This window comes from Chaetodon auriga, chromosome 9 (assembly GCF_051107435.1).
Source record: "Chaetodon auriga isolate fChaAug3 chromosome 9, fChaAug3.hap1, whole genome shotgun sequence".
Taxonomy (NCBI): Eukaryota; Metazoa; Chordata; class Actinopteri; order Chaetodontiformes; family Chaetodontidae; genus Chaetodon; species Chaetodon auriga.
In genome coordinates, this window is record NC_135082.1 from 9,303,322 (window position 1) to 9,320,140 (window position 16,819).

Genomic DNA, 16,819 nt, shown 5'->3' on the forward strand with positions numbered 1-16,819 from the left:
ATCCTTCGTTATGTCTTGTGTCCTCTCACCGTTTGTGATAGCTAGTGTTGTCTGGTGGTGGTCGTAGTTGTGCGGATACAGATCTGTGATGCTCTTACCTTTTCTGTGGTGACTGGAAATTCATATCCCCCGCATATAAACATGTCCCCCCCTCCCCACGTCGATCCCCCTCTCTCCTTCATGTTGTATATTGTGCATTATGCGCATGGATTCATTTTAGTCTATACTAATTCGATTTTCAGATGAAAAAATGAATCTAGTGGTCTTTATTTAACAACAGCCTACTGCTGCGTCAGGACTTGTTTTCGTATTGTGATCCACTGTAGCCACATCCACAATATGGCAGCTAATAGCTGAGCAGTGATCTCTCCACTGAAGCAAATGTGATATTTGTAGCAAATAGACGTGCAAGTGAGAGGTTTGTGCTGCTGATCATAGCCTCTAGAGGATCATTGTAATCTCTGCCGAACAGTAACCAATAGCAGGCAGGGCTAGGCCTAATAAAGGAGGGCCTCGTCACTCCAGGTTTCCCCCATTTTAGATGCAGCTAAACTCAGCTCCCATTTCATAGCCCACAATATTTAGTTTTCTCCCGTTTGCAATATTTCAGTGTGGCACCTGATCCTGAAGCCCACACGTTATTACTCCCAGTCACTAAACGGTGACAAATATATTAAAAATATAATAATATAAAAAAAACAAACAGAATATGTGCATATTGTTTCCAGATGAATTATTCTCCAAGTGAAAAGGAATATCAGGTGGAGATAGAAAATAAAAAACGCCCCTTTCCTTTTTTTCTACATGCAATGGTATAATCTAATAAGGGATTGGAGGCAGGTGTCATGAATGTTGAATGAATGTCAGAAATAGATATGCTAAAAGCCTATCCCAGAGCCGTCCATGACAGTCCTATTAATAGGGATGGCAGGCTGGCTAGAGTTTTTTGAAGATACTGTATGTGCTCTCTCACGCTTATGGCTAAGTGCTGTGTGTTTTCTGTGCGTCTAGTAAAGTGGCAAATGTTGTACTGTAGGTGTAGAAAATTTTTTTTGGCGGCCATGTATTATGAACAGAGATACCTCCATCACATGCTGTGGCATGTGGGCCAGTGTTTTCATCACTGTGGTATAATGCAAAAACATCCTTCCTAACAGGGACCCCCACAGGACTGTACACATAGCATCATTGTGCACTGCAGTGATTATGGCTCAGTTGGCTGGCAGTGATAGCACAGTGCTACTTACACATGTTTGTTCACATGTAAGCATGTGAACATGTTAAGATGCATGTGTGTGTGAGGGTGGCCTGGGTGGGTGGTATCTGTAGTTCCTCTATGGATCTGAGTCGTGCACACATCCTGAGTGTTCACACATTTGCAATCCCTCCGGGCCAGGTGCCTTCTAATAGAGTTCTGTTAAATGCTGTGCAGTCAGAAGTGTCAATGTGCGGATGGTGTGTGCGAGCGAGACGGCAGTGTGTGTGAGGATGTGTGTGTATTTCTCACCAGTTTTAGGCAGAGCATCTTTGATTGGCTCCCAGACTCAGGGTATAAGTGTATTACATAACAGGGTTGGCAGACACAGGGAGGACGGACCGCGAGACTCACTCAGTGCGTCGGAAAGAGAAGCCTCTTTCTGGAATACAGCACCTTGTTACTCGACAACGCAGGCTGAGCTCTTGCGGAGGACCATCACCTCAACCGCTTCCAAAAGAGATTTAATTATCATGATTGTATGAGCCGGACTTCTCCATGCATACACTCTCTGAACAGTTACATGCCACAAACATGGTAAGGCTGGCTAATGGTGTGTGTGTGTATGTGTGTGTGTGTGTGTGTGTGTGTGCGTGTGTGTGTGTGTGTGTGCACGTGCGTGCATGCGTGTGTGTATGTGTGTGTGTGTGTGTGTGTGTGTGTGCATCTGTGTGTGTTTGTTCAGGGATGCTGTAGGTGCTTTGGTGCAGATGTGCTATGGCTAGAGATAGAGGAGGATGTTGGAATGCAGTGGAGCTGCCAGTGCAGTGAATGCTGATGTGTTGTGCTGCAAAGATGATATAAGGGAGGGAATTGGCTTCCTATTCTTACATACTTGCTTGTCAGTCCTCATGTCTGTGCTTGAGCATGAAACAGAGAGCATTGGCATATATGTCCACGTATAGGGATAGATTTCCTCTGCATTCATTTGCATTGACCCAAATACAGGTTCTGCGGTTTAAAGTCGGCTGTTTTCGCCCTCTGATCTTTGATGTTGTAACTGCAGTGTAACCATAATGATGACATAGGTCATTACAGCTGGTAGACACACATGTAATGATAAGTGTTGTGGCAAGACTCCTCAATGTTTGTGTGTCTACGTGTTCACTGTGTGCCATTTGATCAAGCTAGGTGAGGTTGTGCTAAGGTAGGAATTGGTAAGATTGATTATGTAATGCTTTTAATTTATTCAGACATAGAGGGAAGAAGGATGCAATGTATTGGAGAGGGCAGTGCTGATCTCATTAGGGAGATGGAGAGATGAAGGTAAGGAGAAAAGTGAGCAGGGAGGAACACTGGCTGTGAATGGATCTCTATCTTTCTCTCTCCCTTGCTCTTTCTGTCTATTGCCTATATTACAGCAGATTGATGGGGACTGGAGAGATTGTGCTTGGAGTGAATGGGGCTGAAAATGGAGTGGTTCTGGAGGTGGGGTTGGAGGAGGTGGGTAGAATAAGGCAAACAGACATTACAGTGAAGTAGCTAGAAGCGAGACTGACCTCACTGCCAAGGCTCATCTGTTCTGTGGGTGCTGTTTCAGGCAGAGGTCCTGATGTCAGATGGTGACGGTCAAGTAGAACTGATTTGGCTTCCACTAGCTATTACTGTGTGTGTGTGTGTGTGTGTGTGTGTGTGTGTGTGTGTGTGTGTTTTAACTACCCATTTGTGTCATAAGTGATTTAAATCAAATTCCTTTTCCTGAATCAACAATGATTTTTTAAAATCTTTCTGAGCACTATTCATCAGTCCTGTTACCATGGCAGCGTGACACATGTTTTTGCGGTAATCCTCATCTCTTCCTGTAGTCGAGAGCTTTGAGATATAGGCTAAAGCTATTGTTACCCTAGCTCCCAGCCCTATGTTGTACCTGATTGAATCAACCCACTCAATGGTATCTTTGATCCTAAAACCTGCATGCAGAGCCAGACACTGTGTGCCTTTGCAATTACATTGACCTGGAAATGATCATGTGACTGGATTCTCTAATGCTATTGGTTTGTCCTTCTAATATTTAATGACAGAGAGCTATGACAGCCATTCAGTGGTCACTCCCTCTCTCTCTCTCTCTCTCTCTCTCTCTTTCTCTCTCTCTCTCTCACACACACACACACACCTAAATTTAGAAATATTCTGGTTCATCCTGAAGTGTCCTTGCCCCATCCCATCATCTTGTCAATACCAGTGAAGCATCCTCATCTGTCGCCATGACGACAGCCGTTCGTTCCCTTCCAGGCATGGACGTCCATCCCTGTGTTCACTCCTCTGGCCTGATTGGCTTATATCCCCTGTAGCTGCCTCAGTAAACAATCAGGGAAGAAGACTTTTCTACAGGTTGAAGGGGGCAATGTAGCTGCTGAGTCTGAGAGCTTAGATCCTCACGGGGGGTTTTGGTTGAATGGAAACAAACACACACACTGTCTGCAGCTTCTCATGGACATTTCTTTCAAACACACTGCATCAGCACATAGGTGGAATAATATTTTCATGCTGGAGTGATGAGGTGCATTTTAAAAAGTTTTTTCCATCCGGATATTCAGTTTTGCAAGAAGCAAAGTAATCTCAAAGGAAAAAATAGAACTAGCTCCGTTTAGAAAATAACAGAAGCTCAATATTACTATGCAAAAGCCTTAATATAAGCAAAGAAGTAATTTAGCGTCCATCCATGTGACATCCCTGTCTCCAGGCCTTTGATAACTCCTTACCTAGAGCGTAAGTAGCTCCTGTCAGGCTTGGTTAGCGCTGGCTGCTCTGCCCACAGCCCCAGGGACTGGATGCATGGTTAGCTCTGGACTGGAGAGTGCTGATGAACACTACTTTGGAGGGAGCAATTGAAACAAACAGTTGGAGCTGTGCCACAGATACATACAGGGGTTTCATGAATATGAAGCTGAGGAAGTGGCTGCACGTGTGGGTGTATGTGTATGTGTATGTGTGTGTGTTTGTGCATGTCTCAAGGCAACAAAGCTAAGTCCTCAGTGTGATGGATGGTGAGGCCGCTTGGTAGATGGATGATGTCAGACTCAGGTCTTTCTGGGAACGTTGTCCACGGTCTCTTGTCCTTTAATGAGAACAACCTTTAGCCTCTTCACATTCCCTAAAGAATACTGATCACCTGACACGCTTCCATGCCCTTACAGGGCATGCCCAGTGCATGCATATAAAATAATATTCTGCACATGTGCATGCAAACAGTTGTACAATTTAAACATTTATTTTCAGTGTCGCATAATGTCCACATTATTTATTCATGATGCTAAAGTCAATAGAAAAGATTTGATGAGTCATTCTTCCATGTTTTGTCAAAGACTGTGCTGCAGATAAAATAACAAGCCCTGGTGACAGCATGAAGGAAGGGAGATTATCCCTTCACATTTGTTTGCTCCTTAGCATTTATATAACATTAACACATGTAATTATTCTAATGTCATAATGGGCCAATTACTGTCCCTGTATGGAAACGAGTGCTGTGCTTCTGAACACTGTGTTGTTTCTCCTCTAATGGCTCTGCCTTTTTTGTGTTGTCGTATTTTGTTGTGTTGTGCTGTGCTCTGTGTCGGCTATTGTGTTGTTCTATTTGCGATCCCTAAGCTGCCAGTGGGCCCTGGCTTTGAGGGTGTGTATTTGCATCCATTAGTAATCTGAGGGGTTTAACAACAAGGATTCACACAAATCAAGGCCAAAATGAGGCTGAGTACTGAATTACAATCACTTTCAAATTTGATTTATGTGCTGTTTTTGGTCACATGGATCCACATTTATTGGTTAGTGTCTGCAGTGCTGTCCATGCTGTCTCAGTGGTGTTTCCACAGCGGTGGCTTCATGTAACAATAAAGCACAAGATATAGCCTGTGTCTTTCCCTCCAATTTCTCCAGTTGATAAGTGGAGGTTCAATCGTCAACGCTGAGGCGGTATGGGACCATGTGACCATGGCGGACCGGGAGTTGGCGTTTAAGGCCGGTGACGTCATCAAGGTGCTGGACGCCTCCAACAAGGACTGGTGGTGGGGCCAGATTGATGAGGAGGAAGGATGGTTCCCTGCCAGCTTTGTACGGGTGAGTTAGTTGCAGCCATGGCCTGCCAGTGACCATAGACACAACACACACCCACACATATACAGAAATGGAGGCACATGAACATATGCGCACAAGCTGATAAATACCCAGAGGAAGGTGCACATGCACAAGACACACACATTAATTTGCCTGCTCCATACACAGATACATATAGTTGAATAATGCCATTTTTTAGTTATACATAACACCCAGGTCAGAGAACAGCCAGCTAAGTGCCTTCATCAGGTGTTCAGGGACAACAAAGTTTTAGTTTGGCATCACCTTCAACCGCTACCCTTGAAATCCACTTAAATTTACAACGTCTTCACTTTACATCATGATTATATAACCTCACCCACACCTGAATTCAGCCAACCCAACTCAAAGGTCTGATGCAGCTACTGTAGGTTATTCCATAATTCTTTTACTTTATTTTGAAGTAAGAATTAGCGTCCTTGTTGTAGGTAGAGGCTACCCACAGCAGAGTACCCCCGACCCCCAGACACTCCTCATGGCCATTCCCACCTGTCCACCCTTCCATATTCACTCCTGAGAGGGCAGGGCAGACAGGCTGACTGACTGTCAACCAAAAAGTATCTCTCTGTTCTGTCATTCTCTCTCTCCAAGGTGGAACCCCACCCTCCTCAGCCCCAAACAAAACAGGTTTTCTATATCAACCCCATAGCAACTCCACGGTTCCAAAACACCACGTCAAAGGTGCGTTTTCCCAGCTTCATCTACCCATCCAGCCTGCCCGCCCACCCGCTCGCTCCAGTCTGTCCACACAACGTACCCTCGACATTACCAAACATTAACGTTCCCATGACGTTCTCACATCATCCTCAACGGGGTCGATAGAGAGGCAGAACTGATGAGTCAAAAGTAAAATAACATTACATGTGTTCTTAATGGCCTGTACTGAAATTCTACAAATGGATTTGTATAGAATTAAATGGATTTTGGAATCATTATTCCTGTTAACATTCACGGTTATTTCCATTTTAAATATTGATGATTTTTTCAGTACTCTATTTACTATTGACTCTGACTATTTCTCAGTCTTAATGCTGCGCTAGTAGTTCTCGTCCGCAGTCAGTGCTCTACCACCCGTCACTCTGCTTGTCTGTGGCGCTGCATTTCTCATCTTGTGTTTGGCATTCTACCCGTCGGTTCTTTGATGTTCTCTTGGCAAACTGTGTGTCATCAGGTGTTGGCTGCTGGACATCTGAAACCACGCTCACTTGGCCCTTTCTATGAGCGAGAGTGGAATACACTATGTATGTGGATCTGTCTGTGTGTGTGTGTGTGCGTGTGTGCGTGTGTGTGTGTGTGTGTGTTGGTGAGTGCATGTATGAGGAATGTGTGAGGTTGCGTGCGAGTGTATGTGCATGTATATGTGCAAGGGGGAGATTTATTTGAGTCACACACAGGGCCAAAGTTAGGCACTGAATATCCTCTGGGCACCCGTCTCAGAAAGAGGCTTTTTTAAAACTCTGGAGTGTTTGGCGGTGTGTCCCTCACTTCTCTGACATGCTGGACCAACAGTCTTACTCACTGTCCAAGCTACCAGAGACCCTCTAAATGAAGCTCTGTGTGTGTGAGTTGCGTGTTCATGTTTGTGGTGTGTGTGTGCCGTGTGCATTCATGTTCATGAGGACTGAGTTGTACCAAAGATTTTGTGATGTGAGTACCTGAATGTATCTGTCTGCTAATATGTTTTTCATCAGCTTCATACACTTAACACTTAACCGAGGACATTTCTTATTCAATGCATGTGTGTGTGGCTCTTGGTGTGCGTGAATGTGTTTGCACTCAGCTGTGGGTGAACCAGGAGGACGGCGGAGCAGAGCCAGCCGAGGGGACCAGCGAGGTGCAGAACGGGCACCTGGATCCGACCAATGACTGCCTGTGTCTGGGCTCGCCCCTCCAGAACCGAGACCAAATGAGAGCTAACGTCATCAATGAGATCATGAGCACAGAGAGGCACTACATCAAACACCTCAAGGACATCTGTGAGGTACTAAGCACGTGCACACATCCACCAGCGCACACATATACGTACACACTGCGGTTCCAGGGCGCGCTTTAATGCCAAACAGACAATGGGAAATGTAAATGGTAAAGAACTGAATGAACAGAAACGTGTGTGAGAGAAGAAACAGCGCTTTTGATGCCACACAAGGGTCTATGATTCTTAACACTCCCACATTCACACTTTGATTCAAGACATACAGTATTTCTGTTTATTAATTTTTTTTTCAAAACAGCCCAAAAATAATTCTCTTTTTGTTGGATATGAAACACAGTAGTGGCAGCTGCCACGCTTGGAATCATCTAGTCCAGATTAAATTCGCCATTATATTATGAATCATGCCGAAGTGACAGGCTAGAATTCACACCTAATAAAATTAAACAAACGTCTCGCCAGTTGTTACATTTTTAGAAAAGCGAGCTTTTTATAAACACTCAAGAACAACGTGCCGAAACCTACATGTGTATCTAAAATCTGGACCAAATACCGGATTTACTCTATAAGCATATTATCTAATGTCAAACAGTTCTGTCTTTGTTTTTCTGTTCCTGTCTTGATGTTAAAATCAAGAAGTCAAGAGGAAGCAGTTCCATGTGATAATTGGAACTAAGAAAAGAACACAAGTATCAATGGAAGAAAAAGATAATCGATTGATTGTTGTATTATGTTATGAGAACTGATGACTTACCATTAAGATTTCCAGTCATGACCAACCAGCTACATTTGTGTTTTATGATAGAAAACAGACCACAGTTGTAATCAGTCACTGTTTGATACCCATCTGTTTGTTCTACTGCTAGCAGTAACAATGTAACATGCTGTTAAATACAGTAGTCCATTCCAAAATCTTGAGCCATCGATTATTTGAGAACGCTGTCTCAAATCGAGACACCTCATTTTAAAACGCTGCTTTAATTTTGATTATTTGCACTGAACCTGACTTGAAACAAAGCAAAAGGGCTTAGCATTTGTATTTCAACAGAGAGAATTCTGGGTAGTGGAGTGTGAAATAGCAAAAACCTACCTCTTACAGCAAATCTTTTCCCAATGTGCCAAAGCTTCAGGGCATTTAATTAACCACAAGAATTGAACTGACAAATTGGGGCCACAGCTCGACCTACACAAAATTGTCTCTGACTCTACAGAAGCTTCTAAGGAGCCATAGTTCATTTTGATGCCAATGAATTATATTTAAGGAATAACTTAACATGTTTATTACAAAGAATTCACAAAATAATAATGAGATGTAACAAGCTGTGACCTTTTGTGTAGCATTTTCTGACTCATAGCCGTGTAGCCATGTCACAATTCAGGACATGGAACTTAAACTGTAAACGTCTTTGAAAGCCTCACAGGAGTTGTAACCCATATTGTTGCAGGGATACCTGCGCCAGTGCAGGAAGCGTGTGGACATGTTCAACGACGACCAGCTGAAGGTCATCTTTGGGAACATCGAGGACATCTACCGCTTCCAGATGGGCTTTGTTAGAGACTTGGAGAAACAGTACAACACAGAGGAACCCCACCTCTCTGAAATCGGACCGTGCTTTTTAGAACACGTGAGTTCAAATAGTGTTTTCCTTTTTTAACGCACTCTGATAAGAAAAAAACAGAAGCAGTTTAATACACGCTGTCCAGCCGAGAGCAGCCATAATTGCTAATAATTTTAAGGCCTGTTATCTCAAGATCAGAACTTAATTGTCTCGTTATCTTGAGATAACTGTTAAGTTGCGGAGATAATTAAGTCACCAGCAAACAGTTTATCTCAAGATAATGTGATAATTAAGTCATGATCTTGAGAAAACAGCTCTAGTAAAACATTTTTTGCTCCTGGAGCTGCTCCTCTGTGCACTGAGGTGGAGCAGTGGTTTTAAGAATTGACATGAATTTCTATATTGGGCATTGTAGCACCACAGCGTTCACCCCAAGATACTAAAGACACCAGCATTCAGTGCACCGCAGTGTCAAGAAATGACTTTTTAGTGTCTGTCATAAAACACAGACAAACGTACACGTGCCACCTGTTTTTTGTTCCTTTTTTAAACATAATTAACAACACAGTGAGATTATAGCAACATATTTTTGATAAACGATAGTGGTCGGTGTCAGTCTCACTCACAAACACATTGCATTTCCTGTGACTACTTCATAATAAAAGTCTGCTCATGTTTCAACAGTTAAATGCTGCAAATGTGAAGCTTCAGCAGTAGGATGTGTTCGGTTTGCATTAGCCGCCACTTAAAAGCCCTGAAGCTTTACCGCTGCACAGAGGGCAGTTCACTTGTTTGTTTAAAGTTTAATAAAGTTGAACGTGTCAAAAGTTCAACATTACATGTCCCCAACAATACACCCGCCGAGTGTGAAGTAGGTCATTTGAACAGTTCTTGAGACACGCACAGGACATGCATACATACAGTACATTCATAGATATGTACACCTAGACAGACAGACAGACAGACAGACAGACAGATGTCTCTTGCTTTATAGTTAGATGGGTACAATAGCTGAGGCCACAGTTTAAAGATGGGTGGACATCTGTCTTGTAGCTAAATAATGTCAGCTACCTTTATCTTGCATTAAGTTGGCCACCTGGCTTGCATTTGGAATGAATGATAGTGTTTTTCATTTTGCATTTCATGACTAATGTCAGCTGCCACATCACATAACAAGGCAAAGTTACATTACTAACATGGGGGGGGGGGTCATGTTGAGGAAAGGGTGGGTGTCAGAACACCCATAACACCTGCGGGTGCGATGCTCCTGTCTGTGCATACTGACAGTCCTCTGCATAGCATGAGGATTCATTCCATATATTCCTCTCTCATCATGCATCTATCTGCTCCCTTATTCTACAGCAAGATGGTTTTTGGATCTATTCAGAATACTGTAACAACCACTTGGATGCCTGTATGGAGCTGAGCAAACTGATGAGGGATGGCAGGTACCAGCACTTCTTCGAGGCCTGTCGCCTCCTTCAGCAAATGATTGACATCGCCATAGACGGCTTCTTGCTCACCCCTGTCCAGAAAATCTGCAAATATCCACTCCAGCTGGCTGAGCTTCTCAAATACACCGCACAGGAGCACAGGTACTGTACGCTTTGGCCAAGGTCACATCTAATCTGCTGATTGTGTGGCTTCTGGATGGTAGCTCATTTGTTTCTAAAAAGAAGACATTACTGATGCGTCGTTGTGTTCCAGATGCGTTGCGTTGCAATGCCGATGTTGCAGGTGTTGGGTTTATTCTACTGAAATGGTGATTATCCATGTATGAACTGAAACAAATGTTGTTTTGCACAGCTTTACCAGCTTTCTGTGAATGTTTTAGAGGAAAACATTTCATCAAGGAATCTCAGTTGTATTAAAACTGCACGCTACAGTACTGCAGTACTGCAGTTGATAACCATGTCAAATAATTTTCATTTCAACACATGGCCATAGGATCACTGCATAGACCTCTGGATATAAATAGATTTGAAGATTAAATATGAATTTGGGCTTTTGCTGGCACGTATACAAGGATTGACATTGTCCACGCACTGTGTGCACAACACAAAAGCACAGTACACAATCTAAACATTTGCAGATCATCTCTCATGCACAGGCACATACGCGAGCATCCAGATGTGCAAACTCATGCGTGCAAACCCACGGAAACATGGTGTAAGTGATTCAGCGTGTCTCAGCCAGCTCCAGGTCATTCACAAACCATGCGTTCTCAGCCAGAGAGGGACAGGTGCCAGCTCTGCCAGCTCTGCCTGCCAGATCACAGTGTTTGACTGTTAGGAGCTGTGGAGAATCTGCCAGATATAGGCCTGCTCTCTGTCACACACACTCACAGCACTGTCACACACACACGTATTATCTACCAAAGTGAGGATTGGATCCGTAGCACATCTAAGCCAGAGGGATAAATTCAGCTCAGTTAGCATAGACGCAGTCAGAGTTAACTGTGGATAGAGAAAGTGGCTGGTAAGAATTAAGTAGCACTGTGTTATTTTGACTGTGTTCCAGCAGATTTACTGCTGTTCCTTGAGTTTATAACCCCAGTCCTTTAATAGGCTACTCTGTATCATTCACTACAGCAACATTACATGTCTTTTTTAAAGAGTGGCCTATCTCCAAGAGCTATAACTTTTCCTTTTAACACCCCAGGAGTAATTATGTGTACACTCTGTCTGTAGTGACTATCGATACGTGGCAGCAGCACTGGCAGTAATGCGGAACGTCACTCAGCAGATCAACGAGAGGAAGAGGAGGCTGGAGAACATCGACAAGATCGCCCAGTGGCAAGCCTCTGTTCTGGACTGGGAGGTATGTGTACGTCTAGACTGTGGAGTAATTACCAAGCATCTGATGTTGTTTTACTGGCAGAATCTGGTCTGGTCTATTTAGTCCATCTGTTGAGTCACAGAATTTGCAGAGGGATGGAAGCACTTACACCTTACTCTTACTATATATCTGTCACTAAATGTAGACAGTTTTACACACAGCTCTTGTTCGCTCAATGAAAACATTAAGTTGTGTTTGCGTATGTGTTAAAGATTCCTTAAGTCCTTGAATTCCTTAAATGTTTGTCTTTTTAACAGACCAAAAATAACATCTTTTCAGCTTTCACTTTCAGACTTTCAGAGCTAGATACCCTGCATTGGATGGCTGCCTCATATTTTCAGCATTGTCTAAAAGAGTAGTGCAAAAGTTTTGTAGTGCACTGTCATAAAGTTACACACATAAGACACACGTACAAACAATGGCAGTCAAAACTGATTCAGCAAAGGGTGACACATCCTGAATTTTAGCCACTTGCATGGGTCAATCTGGATCCACTTGACTTGTTTGCCTTTTCGTTGACTACCCCTGCCTGGTAGCCATGTCTTATTAACCCTATGTCTCAGTCTGTAAAGCAGGCTTTGTGTAAAAAAAAAATTGGCTTTTCAAGATCAAGAAGAGATACACCTGATGACGCCACATCAGCATTCATGTGTCAGGCTCTCCGAAAAAGCTCCTTCAGAGCCACAAGAGACATTATACGACTGTTTTCACAGGCTGAGAACTACTAACCACATCTTTGTTGGATGTGTAAAATTAATAGAGTTAGGCTTCTTTTTGGCAGTTTGCAGATGATGTCATGTCACTCTTTTGTTGTGGTGCGAACTGCAGATGGAAGGCCAGAAGTGATTTTCTGCATAGGGAGCACTATAACACACACTCAAAATGCCAATGTTTTGCGTTGTTTACGGTTGCTCAAATCGATAAAACCAAGAAACCAAGAGGAGCTTTTATTGAGTACCAAAAGTTGTTGTTCATAAAGGTGAAAAATGAAAGAAATTGACTGAATAAAGCCAGAAAAAATATCTTGTTAACCATCTGTGGTCGAGAGCAAGTGAGGGGGATAATGGTGGAAATGGTGTAACATTAGCTCTTGTCTTTAATCTGTGGTGATAGATTTGAAGTAATAGGTACAAGCAACATGACAAGCACTTGTTAAATCAGCCATTTGTATGCTTTCATTAGTTTTCTAGAGTAGAACGACATCTGAATGAGCCTGTAGTTTGTTATATCTACTGTCTCAGTAGCAGCAAAACTTTCAGTTCAGTTGAGAAAAATCGCTCCTCTTCATAACATAAGGGTCACATCCGACACATGTTCTGATTTTCTGTTTGCACCTTTCTCTCATAATTTAATCTAAAGTAGCACAGTGAGAACTTTCCTTCATCTCGTCCGTTGCAGTTTTCACATCCTGCCCTCCGTCTGAATTTGACGTCACATGACTGCAAACAGCCTATTTATAAATTGCGTATCTGTGTTTGTGTTTGTCTAGGGGGATGATATCTTGGACAGGAGCTCGGAGCTCATCTACACTGGGGAGTTGTCATGGATCTATCAGCCGTATGGACGTAGCCAGCAGCGAGTCTTCTTCCTCTTTGATCACCAGCTGGTCCTCTGTAAGAAGGTAGGTTCTCTCTCTGTCTCTATCCCCCTCTCTCTCTCTTTGTTCACTTTCTTCCTCTTTTTGAACACTTTGTCGACTGAAAACAAGCTGATAAGCTAAAACACACCCTCAGTCTGTGTTCTTGAAAGTTTTGTATCACATGGCTGGTGGCAGAGATGCTTGAAAACAATGTGACTTCTTCTTCAACCTTACTCGAGAGAGCCGCAAATAGATTACATAATACCGTATGAGACGCACCAGCCCCCAGTGAAGATGCGTTCAAATCCTCAGCACCTTTCACAAAATGGAGCTGTGCTAGTTTGGGCTGTAATGCACCGAGGCTGTGCACTCCTGTCAGACGGATGTTCACGCTCGGCTAGGCTCCACAATGCATGCACACCGAGACACAGACACAAATGCAGACAGACGCGCAGAAACACACACATGAGCTGAACAACTGCGTCATCACACACGTGTACACACAGAGGAACAGTAATTTCACCATTACGCAGACAAACAGAAAGAAAATAAGATAAAAACAAAGACATACTGTCTGTTTTTCTATCCTTCCCTCTGCCTCACCTCCTCTCTGCCCCCCTTGTATCACTGTTGAACATCTCTGACACCAGAAATGAACTCCAGTATTTCTACAGATTAACTGGTCTGGTCCACTGAATAAATTCTGCTCCAAGACACACTAAATTATAAAGTCTGTTCTTTGTTCTCATATCCTTCTCCGGCATCCTCAGTACAACATGTGTAATGGCAGGCCTCAGGGCGTGTTAGTAACACGTTGCATGTAGCCTTCCATCTTTTCCTCTCATCTCTTCCTTATCAGCACACGAATGCAGATTTGTCTCAGCACGCCTATTAAAAGATGCCTGTTCTTCATTTTTTCTTTTTACCTTCCTTGACCTTATCGTGTGACTGGATGATATTTGGTCCTCAGGCAATGGTCACGATGAAGATTTTTTTTTTATCTGTCCCTCTTTTTCCCACAAATTATTAAAGCTACTTACTGGAGGTTAAGGTTACATGTGGTTTATGAACTGCTCCAGAGCTGGAACAATTAGTTGATTGACGGAAAACTATTTAGATGGTTTTGTTTTATATGATAGCAAACATATCTTAATATCTATACCAAATATTAATGTATGTATCAAATCAAATTTTTATAGATGGGAAAATTACTGTTGTGTGACTCTACAGCTGTCAGTGATGATGCAGAATGATAGAAATCTGAATTAATTCGTCTCTGTTGACTTAACAGCTGAGTGTCCATTATGCAGGGAGCAGTGAATGAGTGAACAAGGGAGTGATTTCAGACACGCTGCCTGAATTTGACGCCATAGTTACTGTTGGTGCATGAAGTGGACAGAATATAAGAGACACAGTGCAGACACACTGCAGTAATTAGTCCAATAATTGATTGGCGGTTCCACATTGATTATTCACAAACACCAGTCTCAGAAATTGAATAAACACCTGTCTGACACAAACTGTCATCAGAAACTGGCTTTATAATCTTCACAAAGACAGCAGTTATTCAGAGGTGTTGTCTGGTTGTGCATTAGATTGTACTGGTGTAAACTTGTAAGCGTAGTAGCCATTGTGCATTTTGTGATATCGAGCGTCAGGCACATTTGCTGTGAAACCTGGCATTCTGCACAGCGTGTGGAAGGTGTTTGTATGTTTGGGCAGCAGATGGAAAGGGTTGCATAAGACAGACTCTCAGGATACCAAGGGAAGGGTGCTTGTTGACACCTCCAAGGTTCAGCACACACGCGTACACACATTAACAGACGTCCTCCCCTCCTCCTCCTCCCCAGGACCTGATACGCCGAGACATCCTGTACTATAAGGGCCGCATCGACATGGATCGCTACGAGGTGCGGGACGCCATAGACGGGCGCGATGACGACTTCAACGTCAGTGTGAAGAACGCCTTCAAATTGTGCAACAAAGACAGCGAGGAGATCCACATCTTCCTGGCAAAGAAGCCAGAGGAGAAGATCCGCTGGCTCAGGGCCTTCCACGAGGAGAGGAAGATGGTGCAGGAGGATGAGAAAATCGGTTAGTCACGCACCTCCCTGTTTGGAAAGCATTGGTTTCATTCACAGTGGGCGATGGAGCTTCGCTTACATGTTGTATTTGTGGCAGCACACTACAAGGTGACTTTTTTTTAGTACAAAACACGAGTTCCTCTGTGTGATGTGAGTAAGTTTAGTTGTAAAGTGAGCATGACAACCAGGCCTTAGCTCTGATTGGCTGGGTCACTCAGGTTCTGTACTATTGTAGCTTCACAGCTGTGTCTAAGCCAGCGCTAAAGGGCTGTGTGTTCCTCATGTGGAACATGTGTAAATCATATTGTTGTTTGTTGTTTAGGTTTTGAGATCTCGGAGTATCAGAAGCGACAGGCGGCCATGACAGTGAGAAAGGTGACCAAACAGAAAGGTGAGGCAACAAGAAGATATCAGGTGATTTCCCTTTTCTTTTCCTTGCTGCTGTGCTCTGTCTTCTCATCGCTGTTTACTCTCCCCTTAACCTGCTCTCTTTTTTTACTTTCTACACCTTTTTTTAAACACGCCTACTTTGTTCATGAAAGGACCTAGACTATCTGTGTACTAAGTATTTAGAAATGTCCAGTGGATTCATGTCTTCTCGCTTTATTACGTTCAAGATTTTTCCGTTGAGTTAAATGTCTGCCAGCCCATACTCGAGGACGACTTGATATGAGTTGTAAAGCAGCTGTTAAGCATCAATGAAAAGACAGAGGGCTGTTTGCATGAAGTATTGAGTTTAAAGGGCGATACCAGTGTTCATGACATGTGGGTCCTGTGTCACGCTCGTCTTGAAAAAACATCTAATACTTCAGACAGCTGTTTGCATTTTTCCTTTTACTGAGTTAGGGTGGTTGTTGGCGCTTATCACTTCCATTTACATCCAGATTATCACAGTGTACCCGGAGTACTTCTGATGTGTCCATGTGGAGTTTATAGTCAGATTTCTTTTGTTTTGTTACAGCATCTAAGTTGTAGAACAAGGAGCCTTTGTCTTACATTGTGTAATCCGGCACAATGGAACAACATGACGCCTTGAAGTCAGGAGAAACATCAGGGTAATCATGTTAGTCTTATTTTGCGATTCAGCAAGTTCTTGTTTTTAAGTTTTAAAACCAGCCATGTCAAAATTCTGTCCACTCCCAACGGCTACCAGCTATCTCAGTAACAGGAGAACATGTCAAACACGTTATTCAAGAATGCTCTAGCTCCTGACAGAGCACTAGACACCGGACCCACATGTCCAAACCTGCTGGCATCATCCTTTAAGATTTAGTCATTTTAGTGGGAGGCTAGATGTTTGTACATTTATCATTACAGATGTTTTTGCTATTGCCAGTATCACGATAAGCATGATCATCCATTAAGATATTGATTAACCAATAAACACTGCTGGAATGTTCTCTCTGACGTTAGGATCCCTGTAGATGTCTGTCACAAGTAAATGTTGTGTGTTTCTAAGTGCTGTATGTGTACATGGCTGGCACA

The 16,819-nt window shown here is 43.1% G+C and overlaps 1 protein-coding gene across 19 annotated transcripts in view; it reads left to right on the forward strand.

Annotated features, from left to right (window-relative positions):
* Window positions 1–16,819, forward strand: part of arhgef9a (Cdc42 guanine nucleotide exchange factor (GEF) 9a) — a 42,823-nt gene that overhangs the window by 20,272 nt on the left and 5,732 nt on the right. For 6 of the 19 annotated variants that reach the window (XM_076739619.1, XM_076739618.1, XM_076739624.1 and 3 more), the window contains 9 exons: window positions 5,129–5,308; window positions 5,936–6,025; window positions 7,125–7,325; window positions 8,720–8,899; window positions 10,196–10,428; window positions 11,524–11,653; window positions 13,161–13,292; window positions 15,101–15,344; window positions 15,657–15,725. In XM_076739619.1, the coding sequence (XP_076595734.1) occupies window positions 5,129–5,308; window positions 5,936–6,025; window positions 7,125–7,325; window positions 8,720–8,899; window positions 10,196–10,428; window positions 11,524–11,653; window positions 13,161–13,292; window positions 15,101–15,344; window positions 15,657–15,725 (1,459 nt within the window). Of the gene's footprint in view, window positions 1–12; window positions 1,793–5,128; window positions 5,309–5,935; window positions 6,026–7,124; window positions 7,326–8,719; window positions 8,900–10,195; window positions 10,429–11,523; window positions 11,654–13,160; window positions 13,293–15,100; window positions 15,345–15,656; window positions 15,749–16,819 lie in introns of those variants that run through there. The other 13 variants (XM_076739620.1, XM_076739633.1, XM_076739631.1 and 10 more) reach the window with 6 other exon arrangements.